We start from the raw sequence: 14,310 nt of genomic DNA, 5'->3' as shown, positions 1-14,310 counted from the left end.
TAAAAGGTTTCAACAATGAGTTAAAGAGTACTTAAATAAAAATAAATATTTATCTGTTTTTATATTGTCTATGTAGAAGACCATGTCATTGTTCAAAACGGCAAGATTATCAAAATGGAGGGAGCAGTGGTGGGGTCATAAGTACATGATCCAATTTATCCAGGGTTTGAATCCTAAGGAAAACTAGATAGAGCCTGAAAATCTTGGAGCGTATCCAAATCTAACTATATTGTGTATAATCACTATTCAGTCCTTACTGTAAGAGCAGGGGCGGATTTACTATGGGGGCGGTGGAGGCTTGAGTCCCCGATACACCCATTAAAGCTATTGGAACCCCCACGAAGACCTCCTAAAATTTCATGGCAAAGATCAATAGAAGATTAACTCTATCTAACTTATTCAGACCCTTCTAATCTCGCTGGCTATAAGCGGTAGAGTAACTACCTCTATTTTATCTATATTATTTATACGTAAATCTAAAATCAATATAAACATTGCCAGAGCACTGACCCCACACGATAGGATTAATATTCTTTTCATTTTTAAAAAGATAGTGTTAAACGACATATTTATAAACAGAAAATAATTTACAAATAAAAGAATTATTTATGTGTTCGTAGCGATCAAAAATAAAAATAAATTATGATAAAAGAATCTTATAATAAACTATGATATAAAAGCCGAGACTAGAGTCGCCGGACGGTGACCGTGGCTATGTGCATCGCTAGTTAGCGCAGATGGTAAAGTTAATAAGTTATCATTCCCTCTTTTACCTTAAAAAACGAGAGTCATGTTAGTGCCACCATAAACCGAAGATTATCATCGCACCATGACGACATGACGTACGGGGCACTTATTATGCTCCTCATGCTTTCAACCAAGGACTGTTAAAAAAAATATGAGAAGTAGAAGTTCCTCCCTAGTAGTAGTATTGCTCATTGGAGATGTGGAAATGGAGACATAAAAAGTCCAGGGGGAGCACCCAAAAAGTTTGTCACAAGAAAAGCATACTGCAGCAAGCAACAATGTATACACCAAGTACCAGCTTTATCCTGCTCACGCTTTATCTGGCCAGTGACTGATTTAATCACATATACTATCAAACAGTAGTGGCACTCACTCACCCACATAGAGAGAGAGAGAGGCAGGCAACACACCATGACAAGAGAAGTTAGCTTTGCAGCCTTTACCTTCCCTTCTCCCTTTTTTGAGCCTTTTGGTTGGCTTAAAAAGCTCCAACTCTAGGGTTCATTTGGTTGCAGCTGGCGAGGAGGAGAAAGCCCTGGATCTTATCCAGGAATTTGCCGTTTTGCTGAGTGCTCTGAGGTTGTCTTTCCCTTTTTTTTTTCCAGTAGAGTGACATGGTAGAATGGGTCATGACATTCTCACCCTTGTCCATTGGCAGAAGGATCTAATGGCTGACCTGATGAAAATGATAATGATTGTGGAATTAGAGGACGCCTAACTAATTGCCCTGTCGGCACATCTCCCTTCTGCAAAGATACTCATATTCAGATCTGTTTGTTTTTTTTCAACACAGCGGTTGCGTAGGATCTTGGTACCGAATGGGTCAAACACACTAGATTTCTAGGATCCATGTGCTTTAGATTTTTCTTAAATGATTGTCTATTGTGATGTTTTTTGTGCAAGGAAATAAAACATAGAAATGGGAATGTCATAAGGTGGAAATTTTGCTACTACTACAAAAAAAACTTTCATCTAAAAAGGTGAGAGGGACCCTCTCTCAAAATGCCTACAAGTACAAAACACTAAAAAGAATCGATGGTTTGGAGTAACATGAAAGGCATCCAAACACACACTTTTAGCACTAGCTAACACTCGCTTAATCAAAACAGCAAGTAGGCAGCGAGTGAGCAATCATACGGATCACGAGATCCGAGCAAAGTAGACTTCTCACATGACAGTGGGGAGTGTGTGTGTGTGTGGGCCCACCATGCCAGATTAGAACTGGCAAATTTAGGTCACGCATTTAATATACCTCCCTGTCCCTGCTGCACTGACCCTGTGCAGCCACACACACACATCGGCCACAGAAGAAGATGAACTGTGGATGGCGAGGAGGAGAGTACCCCGGTCAACAACTGAACGGCTCAGTCATTCAGGGTTTCAGACAGTCCGGTCCTGTACTGAACAGTCCTGGGCCAAAGAAAACTGCAAAGGCTGCACTAATACTGAAGCTGCTGATCACACCAAATAATTTTGCAGTTCTGGTCATTCGGCACCCGTAGTTATCCTTCAGCTTAAAGTATGCAAAGTGAGCTCAACCAACATTTAAATTTTAAAATAGGGATTATATTTTGGTTTTTCAAAGAAAAATGTCAAATGACATATTTGTAAAATAAAAAGTAATTTGAGGATAAATTTTTTTATCATACGTGTTTCTAGCTATTTAAAAGAAAATCTATAAATCAATTTTAAATTTAGGGTTAAAATTTAAAATTTTGGCCTATAATCATAAGCAAAAGCAAAAAATGAGGCTGTTAGTTTTAGCCTTTTCACCATCGTTTATATTGCTTAACATTTTTGTTTCTAGTTCACCAAGGATGCATGCATAAACATTTTACACACCAATTATATTTTTACCGTTGATAAGCTATTATGAGCTTGCGTCTTTTTGCATAAATAAGACAATGACATTGCAGCTTTCCTCTACTGTACTGGTAGTACTGACTACGGAGTATTGTCTCTAAAGAAAATAAAAAGTTGATTTTTTTTCCCCATGGATGCGTGTAAGCTGCAACAAGGTGAGCAATGGCCTGTTTGGATGTAGCGCTACTCATGAAGTCATGAGAAGCAAATGTTTTTCACGGCTAGGGACGGCAGCGAGCTCTGTAAAAACCGGTGCAGATGATCTAGTGGAACGGGGAAGACGACCACTTAAGGGGCATGGATTTGGATGGACAAAGAAGCTTTTTCTACAAGAATTCGTTGTGATCCGGAGAACTCGATGATCGTGACACTTCGCTTTTCAACGCTAATGTCTTTAGCCAGCGGCGGATAAAAAAAATATTATAAGAAACTGGACGAAAGAGCACTAAAGACTTATAAATGCTAATGTCGTCTTTCAACCCTTCTTCTCTTCAGTAACAATAAAAATTTTGTTGAGAGGCTAAGAAGAAGCTTCAATGATAAAGATTGTATAGGAAACAACCTCTAGCCCCGGTGATAAATCTGCCCCTGACGCTAGCAGCTATTCCCTCCGACCTATAAAAACTAAATCTAAAATAAATATGATTTTTGTACTATAACGAATCTAGATAATTATCTGTTCAAATTTATTATACTACCGAGGGTCGTATCCTCTTATGTTTTTTTAGGCTTTGTTTAGTTCCTAAATTTTTTTTTCAAAAATATCACATCGAATTTTTGGACATCTAAATAAAACATTAAATATAGATGAACCAAAAAACTAATTGCACAGTTACGGAAGAAATCTTGAGACGAATCTTTTGAGTCTAAGTAGTCCATGATTAGCCATAAGTGATACAGTAACCAATATGTGCTAATGACAAATTAATTAGACTCAAAAGATTCGTCTCGCGGTTTCTAAGCTAACCGTGAAATTCGTTTTTTCATTCGTGTCCCAAAAACTCTTTCAGACATCTGGTCAAACATTTAACGTGATATTAAAAAAAAAATTCAATGTAAACACCCCTTATTTGGAACGGAGAGTACTGTAGTGAGAGCGGCTCAGCTTGGAGTACTTAACAAAAGTGGTAGTGTAGACGTAGATCTGCCCTGTTCTTGGAACAACTCATCTTCTCGGTTTCAGTGCTTGTCGTGTCACCTCCTTTTGCTTCTCTGATGAGCATTGGTCCTGTCATTAAGAATTGTACTCTTACGATGTTTTGATGCTTTTGTTCTGGAAGTGACATTGATATTTTGATCCTTTTGTCCATGGAATGAGACAAAGGTTAGGAAGAAAAAGTTGATGTGTCTATAGTTGTGGGCCTAGATCCACTAAGAAGGCCCATTACTGAAATCCAAAGCAGGAGTAGCATTTTTGTTGGATTTCTGTTTGGGATGCTACCTATATCCAACATGAGATGGTGTATTGATACAGCCCAAATGGGCCTACGGCCCAGTGTGGTCTCGCCCTGCCAGCTTTCTCTGGCCCATGCCAAGGCCCAAAATTTTTGATCCGATCCGATCCGATCCGGTAGCAAGTGGAAGAGACAAAAAAGAAACGGACTACAGTGAGGGAAAAAAGTGAGAGATCTACATGGGATGGGATGTGATTCCAGTGGTCTGTGGCCCAGTTGGGATTGCCATTGGCTGCGAACTGTCAGCAGCCAAAGCGAAAAAAACCACAAAGAGGAAAAGCTCTCGAACCACAAAAAGCTCTCAAACCAGGCAGCATTTGTGCTTGGCGATTTTAATTAAGCGTCGTGGGACACTCCACCACTTTATTTCTACTTATACTTATAAACCAAATTTAAATAGTTAACATTGAAATTTAAGTTAATTTTAGAGATTTTAACCAAATTTTATTTTACAGCATTGACTTTTAGTTTGCTAAGTGTGTGTATATATATATATATATTCATAAATTATTTATCATTTACAAATATGTCTACGGAAGTGTTCGCTAGATTTAGGCACAACTGAATCGGAACTGGGAATTCTTATAGTAGTACCATCCTTTTTTAGGTTGTTTTCAATTAGTAGTACCAGCTTTCAACAAAACCATTTACTAAATTTGATATCAAAATTAAAACCCAGTTTGTTTTATAAATTTAAGTAGAAATCTAGTCGTTTGTGTTCCCGGGTTAGACTAGTTTTCACGAAGGTGGTGTTCATTATACTAGCTTTTTACTATTAGATTAGCCAAATAGTTGCATGTAAACAAACTTGTTATTAGTACATGATTAATAAATTTTATAGAACTTAAATAAATTTATGATTTTTAAAAGCAAATTCCATATAAAAGGTTTTCTAAAGACTCATCGTACAACCGTGTAGAAAGTATCATAGAAAAACTACAAATACACCTCTCCCAAAACTACGAACTTGTAGGTTTAAATCACTTATAAGTTATTTTTAATTAATATTCACAAAACTACAGGTATTTTGACTAAATTATCGCAAGGCTACATATTTATGGTTGTCTATCACAAAACAACATATTTAGCACCAAATTTGTTGGAAAAAAAATAAAGCTTTAAAATCTCATATTAAAAACCTATGGATTTAGAGGCGAATCTATCCAAGAACTCATATTTTAGAGTTCCAGTTTTATCTTTTTGAAATTACAAAAGTTAGAATTTTATGATTAAATTGATGTAAAACATGTAGTTTGGGATACAATTAATTAACTTACTAATTTTATGAACAAAATAGTATTAAATAGTACTTTTATGAATCTCCTAAAATAAGTTCATTTTTAAGTTGTCATTGCTTTGGAAATTGTGAAAAATAGAGAATAATTTATTGAAAATAGATAAAATGAGTGTCTCATTGTATTGTGATTTAATAAAATAGGGGATATTTTGTTTTTTTATATTCTTTATTACCGAGTACTCAATCCGTTCTTAAAAAAACAACATATTTTGATTTATGTGTTCAGTGATTGATGATCTGTCTTATTTCAAAAAATTTAAAATAATATAAAAAATAATCACACATAAAATATTATTTATATTTTGTTATATAGAAAACATTAACCGTAACTTTTTAAATAAGACAAAGAGTTAAATATTACTACTAGTACATATCTACCACCTAAAAATAGATTTATTCCGGGACCGGATAGATGATTGTGTTGGGGGTTTTGGATCATCTGACATTCCAAGAATGAACAGTGGGATGCCATTTGATGAATCTATGTTTTAAGATGGATGACTATGGATTAGTATGCTACCGTGAAAAACAGTGAATATATTATTATTTTTTTACTGCTACAATATTTTACTACAGTGCCCTGCCATTCCCTCTCTTATCTTTCACTGAGGCCCTGTTTAGTTTCTAAAAACTTTTCCCAAAAACATCACATCGAATCTTTAAACATCTAAATGAAGCATTAAACATAGATGAATCAAAAACTAATTGCACAGTTATAGGGGAAATCGTTTGATGAATCTTTTGAAACTAATTAGTACGTGATTAGTCAGAAGTGCTACAGTACCAACATGTGCTAATGACGGATTAATTAGACTCAAAAGATTCATCTCGCAGTTTCCAGGTAAGCTGTGAAATTCGTTTTTCATTCTTATCCGAAAACCCCTTCCGACAACCGGTCAAACATCCGATGTGATATTTAAATTTTGCAATCTAAGGGGGTGTTTTTTTCTAGGGGCTAATCACATCAAATGTTTAGACACTTGTTATAAATAGTAAACGTAGTCTATAAATAAAACTCATCCATAATCTTGGACTAATTCGTGAGCCGAATCTAACGAGCCTTAATCCATGATTAGCGTATGTGATGCTACAGTAAACAATTGCTAATTATGGATTAATTAGGCTCAAAAAATTCGTCTCGCAGATTAGCTTTATTTATGAAATTAATTTTTTTAATTAGTCTCTATTTGATACTTCAAATTAATGTCAAATATCCGATGTGACATGACGCTAAAAATTTAGCCCCATCTAAACCAGAGCTAGCCTGGCAGGTGATCCGGATCCTGTGTTGAGAGCCGACGCGGACACTAGTCACAGTCCGGCCGGTCTCGCGCAGGCGAGAGAGCGGACATAGAAGGGGCCCGGCCAGGGGCACGCCAGATCCCACGCGCCCCAGCCTTCCCGCCTCCCAACGACGCGCACGTGGGCCCCGCGCCCCAGTAGCACCTCCCCCCTCCCTCCGCACCGCCACCGCGTACGTACGATCCACCAACGGACGGCCGCGATCTCACGCCACGGCCGCACCGCCACCCTGCACCCCATGTGCCCCCGCCCGCCTTTAAGGCCGCCCGCGGCGACGAGCTCCTCCACGCCACGCCACGCCGTCCAGCTCCCTCTCGTTTCAGGCGAGAGCGCGCGCGCGCGCGAGAGAGAACCACGCTCTGTTCGGATTTCGAGGGCGAAGGATGAGGGCGGTGTGCGCGCTGCTGCTGGCGGCGGCGGCGGCGTTCGCGGCGCTGCCGGCGACGACGACGGCCAACAAGTTCTCCATCAACTGGAAGCCCAACACCAACTACTCCGACTGGCCGGCGCAGAACGGCCCCTTCTACAAGGGCGACTGGCTCGGTACGGCCCTCTCCCTCTCCGCCTTCTGCTCGACGCTCCCTCGAGCCGTGGCCGTGCCCAGATCTGGCGAACGGGGATTTCTCCGCTTCTTCTCTGTGTGATTTCGTTGCTCCGATCTGGTTTTTCTGGTGGGCAGTGTTCTACTACACGGCGGGGCAGGCGGACGTGATCCAGGTGGACGCGGCGGGGTACAACAAGTGCGACGCCACCAACGCCATCTCCAACTACAGCAAGGGCCGCACCTACGCCTTCGAACTCAACGAGACCAAGACCTACTACTTCATCTGCAGCTACGGCTACTGCTTCGGCGGGATGCGCCTCGTCATCAAGACCGAGAACCTGCCGCCCCCGTCCCCGCCGGCCTCCGCCAAGGCCAAGTCCGCCGCCCCCGCCGCCTCGCGCGCCTCCCTCCTCTACGCCGCCGCCGCCGTGCTCGCCGCGCTGCTCAGGATGGTCTAGCCGCCGTCCTTTTTAGCTATCAGCATTGCCGTTTCTTCTTCTTCTCTCTCTGATTTGGAGCTGCTACTTCCCTAATTCTTTTTAGTGTGTTTGGAACCCTGGATTAGCACCTCGATTAGTGGTGTGGATTTGCGTAAGCTGTCGATTGAGCAAAAGATTAATCGATGATTCTATCAATGTGCACAAGTTCAGAGCTAGTTTTATAACTCTGCATCTTGAATCTTGTAGTAGGGAATTGGAAGAACATTTTATTAAATCCACCATTCCTCTCTCCTTTTCCACTTTACTAGTAGTAGGTATCTAAAAAAAAATTCAGCGTTGCTACTTTGCACCTGGGTATCTTTCTATCTTCAAAATGCAGCATTTCTTGTGGTTTATCTTGGAAGACGTTCTTGACAGTTCGTTCGCGGATCAACAAAGTGTGACGATTTTGCTTGGCTTGTCCGTAACCACGGCCTCCGTGTTTTGCGCGCGGAAGACGTGTACATGCGAGAAACGCTGCCGTTCCCGACTTCCCGTTTCCCGTTAAGGTGGCTGGTTTCGGACTTCTGGACCCTAGGCCGCTTTCGTCCCCCTCCTTCAGTAACTTATACCTTTGATTTCGATGCACACGTTTCCCGAACTACTAAACTGTCTAATTTTTTATAAAATTTTTCTATAAAAAGTTGTTTTAAAAAATCATATTAATTTATTTAATATTTTTTAATAATTAATAATTAATTAATCATGTATCAATCAATTTATTATTACGTTTTCTGTAACGGCGAAGTTAACTTACCCATACATCAACGAAGACGGCCCTAGTCCCTTTTTTCCCATTGCTCATGCTTAAACTAACAATTAATTTTTTTATGTTAACTTTAGAGTTGGTTTTAGGTTTTTTATTAAATTTTATTTTTAAATCTTTGATCTTACATAGTTAAGAAAAAATATATATATATATATATAGACACACACACACGAGGCTGGCTTGGGCACTGGCTGTTCAGTGATAGTTGACCAAAAAAAAAAAACGATGACTGTTACGCCAAGGGAAAGGTTTGTAGTCCGTGTGCGACTACTGTTCTTTCAGAAGCTGCAGCAATGATGCATTTTCTCTCTCTTCTCTCTTTTCTAATTTACCGCCGGTTGCATATGTATTTTCTTTTATTTAAAAGTTTTGCGCAAGTATTCAAAGTTATAAGCTATGCTTAAAGTGTTTAAGTAATAAATCAAATCACCCAAAAATAATTAATAACCATGTATATTTTTTTGATAGACAAATAGTTAAGACACACAAAATCTAACGGCGTCGGATTAAAAAAAAAGTTAGAGTAAACTTGTTGATGGAATCAACCTGATGATTTAGGATCGAGACTTCTTCAGCACTAGCGTTTTCTTTTTCCTACCGAATAATGCACGCACTAAACACCCTGCTGATAAATGAGGAGCGGAGAACTACTGGAGCGGCTGCTCGTCTTCAATGAGGGAGCTACCCACAGGCAGAGGCAGCAGGGGACACAGGGCGGTCAGGAAATCAGGATCCAGACGAGCCATCGCCCAGTGAGCAGAATGTGGCCGAATCACATGCATCTGCGTTGGACATCACGTGCCGTTGTTTGAAGGCAGATTGCACGTAGTAGGACACCGGTCGACGGAGCCTGTACGTTTTGATCGTGTATTTCGCCTCCATCGATGGACCAGGGCGGCTAAGTTCTCAGAAGAACAAACATCAGGAAGATACACCAAATCAGAAGACCACGCCCAGCCTCACCACCCTCAATCAAATGCGCGGAAGTACAAAATATAGTTTCGCGTATGAAAACAGCTGCATTTTCTCTGGGGGAGAAGACAAAGGCCTGTTTAGGGGAGCTTCTCCCAGCTGCAGCTTTTTCCAGAAGCTGCTTCTACCAGAAGCTACCCCAAACTGTCCACAGCTTCTGAGAATCTATAGTTACATATTCTGAAAAATAAACTAAGAATCCAGAATCTGGAGAAGCTGGGTTTGGGAGCTTTTCCAGATCCTTAGAAGCTGGCTACCAAGCAGCTGCTTCTCAGAATCTAAAGCTCCCCAAACAAGCCTAAAGGATAGATGCTGGATATGAACATGGATGATCATGTGAATTATACTATCTATAATAAGGGCATTCCCAACCCAATGACTAGGATTGTGTCATAACATTAAATAAGTTGCCATCTAGGATAAAAAATGATGTGACAAGTAAATAAATGAGGAAAGAGAATGAAAACATGTCTTGAAAATATGTCTGACATGATACATGGTTTCTACACAATATTTAAGATATCATATGAGATAAGTAGCATTAAATTAAAGTATGAAATAGTGATGTTTACATTGAAAGAGTAGTGTCTAGTACTAGTTTCTTGATGATGTGGAGTTTATATGAAAACTACATCTAGTGTTATTATGGGTGGGGAATGCCTAAGCAGTTTTAGCTATAATTATGCTGCACGCGATAATGAAAGACAGTACTGCTACCGAATACAGATCATGTGACATCAGTAAAGGCACATCCGGTTTGCACGGCTCCCAGCAGTGGCCGCCGGTATCGCTGCGCGATTTGCGTTCCTCCAGCGTGGACGGTGCACCAGATAGGACTATCATAACTGTCAACGACACAATGTCGTTGTTTTAGCTCAGTGGAGTACCAATCATTAAATGAATGGCCGGCACACTACATGCGTATAATGCGGATTATCAGAAAACAGTTTTTCAACATAGTACGACTACTCCATTAGCTAAAGTCTTCTCAAGAAGTTGTCAGCGGATCGATAAATGAGTTTTTTTTTAAAAAAATTTAAACATTTTTAATTAATAATTTTATTACCAAATCTTCAAGGTAAATATTCTCACAATCGAAACCTTTTGGTCAAAACAACACTGCCACATTAAAATGATGGCTCTTTTCACCACGTCAGGAGGGTCAGAAGCCACATTAGAATGATGGCTCTTTTCACCACGTCAGGAGGGTCAGAAGGGTTCACGTGACGAAAATGTTTCAAATGGTAAAAATATTTGCATAGGAGGTTTAGTAATAAAATTATTTATTAAAAATATTTAAAAAATTCAAGAAATGCAGGGTACTTAATTGTTTGTCTTTTTTCAGGTTAGCCAGAATTAGACAGCAAGTTTATCAATCCCCTTATAGCATCCCTAGCAGCTAATCTAAATTTGGTCATCCATATCTTTATTTGGATGATCATCTAAAATAGTTTTATCTTTCATATCTCCTTGTGCTTAAGCAGATCATCCGTACATGACATCTTGTATATCTCTTTGGATGATGAAGAGAGAACATCCAAATATGGAGTTTCTCTCTTCAAATATGGATGGCATTCAAAAATAAATGATATGATGAATGTTCTGTTGGAGCTCAGTTTTTATCCTCCATGCTGTATTTTTAGGATAAAGGATAAGATGGATGAGCTGCTAAGGATGCTCTTAGGAAGCTACCTGTAATGTAGTAATGGCATATTGGCACGTATGAATCTAACATGGAAGCAGGAGCACCCTAACATTAGTTGAGCATTGAGGGGGCACTGATCCAGCTTCTTATTTTGGTTTTGTTTTTTTGGTTGATGAAAGATGAAAGATTATCTGATTTTTTTATAGCTATTTAATATTATAAGCCATGAAATTAACTATTATAAAATTAAAAATCTATTCTCTAAAGACGAGATGATGAATTTGCAAAAAAATATAGCATTTGGCAGTTCGGGAAACAATGATGGTTGAGCTTGAGTAGAGAACATGATAAACTTTTGTCAAAACTATGATGAGTTGATTATTGTTGTCCTGATTGGAAAACTCGATGAAATAGCTAAAGAAAAGCAAGAGCAAACTGAAATCACAATTACTACAAGAATTCTTGACTATGAAATATATGGTCAAGTTGGTCAAACTGATTCTAGATTGGAATGGTTTATACTTCAAAGACCAGGATTCAACTCAACCAAGGACTGGTTTATACTTCAAAAACTACTACTTTTACCTTTCTGCAGCATGACATGTTCAGCCTTCAAGCATTGCTTTAGCTGCGTCAATAAGTGCAGGTCTAAAGCTATCAGATGCTCGACCAAGGACGGTATAACCTTCCTTGTCCTCAACGTCAACATCAGCACCATGTCGAATTAGCAGAAGAGCAACCTACATAGTGAGTGATTTCCATACATGAATAAGTGATAATCCACATCCATCTACTTCAGGAAACAAGAGATAATCAAACTGGCCCCTGCATTCTTTTTTTCTTTGGCAATCATTAAACTACTGAAGAGATCAGGAGTATTGCTTGACATTTGGAAGCAAGTGTGTTGCTAATAAACAGTCAATAGGGACATCAAACCGGCGGAAAATGTCAAAACATTGACATGGATTCTCAAATGAAACACTAAAGGTGAATTATAACATGCCACACTTCATATATAAAATATAGTAATAGAAGAACGCAGGATTTGATAATATTTGGAAGAACATTACAAAAACCATCCAGATCAACCACCTGAGGCAACGAAGGCAAGAAAAATTACCCCTTTGTTTTCACAAACAACGGCTTGCATTAGTGGTGTTTGTCCTGTCCTGTCAACAGCATCAACATCTGCCCCCTCCTCAACCAGGAATTCACACAGTTCAGCATTTCCAGTACTTGCAGCTCTATGTAAGGGTGTGCACCCAAACTGACAACAGAGTAATTTAATGTTTAAATGTCAAGAAAATTCAATTACAGTACAGTGAAAATGCATGGAGTAGTGGGCATATTTGCAGCAACTGTAGCAGAAATATATGGTATAAGATGAAATACTTCAAAGTTAAAACATATATCCTCAGATCTAGACGAGTCCACATTATATTCCTAGATACAGGTAGATGTCTACAGCATAGTCAGTTGTCATGGTAAACTTGATGTTCAGTTCATACTAGAACGCACCTAACTACACAAACAAGATCTCCTTCTTTGATTTGTTTCTGACCAACGAAACCATGCAGTTATTCAGGTAAAGAAGACTTAGTGATGTAGCATGAACATTCTCCCTGACTGTTAGTAGTCTAAGAGACCTTATCTTTCTTGTTGACCTTTGCACTGTGCGCTATTAGTGTTTCTGCTATGTTAAGCCGTCCTTTACTAGCAGCATAATGAAGAGCGGTCCGGCCAGCATCAGTTGTCAAATCAACATTAGCACCTGACATTACGAATTTATCATTACATCAGTCAGCAAGAACATACTAATAATAAATACAGGTATTTAAATGTTAGAACTAATGCAGCGAGTATATATACAAACTCATGTTAAACAGAAAAAAAAGCAATGATGCCATTGTAATGCTTGCTACTGAGGACAGATTACAACATGGCGAGTTGGCGACTGAGGTAATTCTATAAAGAACAGGAATTTCAAAAATAGACATGTACAATTACTCTACAAAACAATCCTGCTCTGGTTATGCCAGCTCTATACGTTCTTGCAGGATATACACACTAAAGCAGCATCAGCAATCTGCTGCGGTAACCATGAAGCTTCGCCCCTGAACAAATTAAGCATCACAGGGTCAATGAACACTATTTTGCATTCTGGATGCTAAAGGCACACTGTGCAGCATGTTACAATGCTGCATGGACCTTGATACATAACAGAAAACAAAAGTTCCAACATAACCGCCGTTACCGCCCTGATTAATTGGGTTTTATCAGCTGCAAAGGACATTCAGCAAGTCCAAAGGAACTACAAAATCCACGTAGCCTGCTTTATCTAATACATATGAGATCATTTTCAGCGAGCAATAACAAATTCTCCTGTGTCACAGAGCATGCTGACCGCAATTAAGCCCTATTACTGCAATTAACATAACTTAATCTCCCTCGAAAATATCAAACCATCATACAATTCGCAAAAAATCGTCTAATACCCCTAACAAACAGTACAACTTGCAGCACAAATAGCACATCTTACACTAAAAACAACGGTAGATTCCGTACCTTGATCGAGCAGGATAGAGATGATCTCAGCGTTTCCACAACTCGCTGCCGTGTGGATCGGCGCCCACCCCTCCTCGTCCTTCCCGTTCACAACGCTGGCCGTGGCATCGCCGCCCACCGCCGCAAGAGCTGTCACCACCTAAACCAGCACACACGGGGGTGTACCGTCAAAACCCTAAACCCAGAGGAGCCGAGAAGATTCGAGTCCTAGAGGATCCCACACGGCCCACGGTCACTTGCCTGCGCGTGGCCGGAGGCGGTGGCGACGTGGAGGAGGGAGCGCCCGTCCTCGTCGCGGAGGGAGAGCGCGACGGCGAGTTCGGCGGGGGCGAGGGAGGAGAAGACCGCGGCGTCTCCCGACTCCGCCGCGCGGAAGAGCTCCTTCTCTGAATGCCTCCCACCGCCGGCGGCAGCGGCGGCGGCGGCGGCGGCGCCGGAGCCGTCGACGTCCATCGCGGCTGCCATCAAGGCAAGGGTGAGTGCGGGCTAGTGCTTAGGCCGAACCGAAGGCGAAGAAGACCAAGCGGCTTCGAGACATAAGTACGCGTTCCACACGGGTAGGCGTATTTGAATCCACACGCTACACATGAGGCTTGCGGGCCTGGTTGGGTGAGGCTTGCGGGCCTGGTTGGGCTATGGGCCCGTACAGGAGTACTAAGCAAGATGGACAGGC

The 14,310-nt window shown here is 40.5% G+C and overlaps 2 protein-coding genes across 2 annotated transcripts; one reads left to right on the top strand and one right to left on the bottom strand.

The window, feature by feature from the left end:
- The first annotated feature begins 6,955 nt into the window (after positions 1-6,955).
- LOC102704041 (lamin-like protein) lies at positions 6,956-8,054 on the top strand. Its single transcript, XM_006650556.3, has 2 exons — positions 6,956-7,206; positions 7,343-8,054. Exons 1-2 carry the CDS (start codon positions 7,047-7,049, stop codon positions 7,663-7,665), a joined length of 483 nt encoding a protein of 160 aa, XP_006650619.1. The 5' UTR covers positions 6,956-7,046; the 3' UTR covers positions 7,666-8,054.
- Positions 8,055-11,374: 3,320 nt separating this feature from the next.
- LOC102703761 (26S proteasome non-ATPase regulatory subunit 10) lies at positions 11,375-14,147 on the bottom strand. Its single transcript, XM_006650555.3, has 5 exons — positions 13,878-14,147; positions 13,638-13,776; positions 12,719-12,843; positions 12,193-12,339; positions 11,375-11,812 (listed from the first exon to the last, which is right to left on the bottom strand). The coding sequence occupies exons 1-5, from the start codon at positions 14,100-14,102 to the stop codon at positions 11,678-11,680; spliced, it is 771 nt and encodes a 256-aa protein (XP_006650618.2). The 5' UTR covers positions 14,103-14,147; the 3' UTR covers positions 11,375-11,677.
- Positions 14,148-14,310: the final 163 nt, after the last annotated feature.

Source organism: Oryza brachyantha, chromosome 3 (genome assembly GCF_000231095.2).
Source record: "Oryza brachyantha chromosome 3, ObraRS2, whole genome shotgun sequence".
Lineage (NCBI taxonomy): Eukaryota > Viridiplantae > Streptophyta > Magnoliopsida > Poales > Poaceae > Oryza > Oryza brachyantha.
Note: the sequence above shows the minus strand (reverse complement) of the source record. Positions and strands in the feature narration are given on the sequence as shown.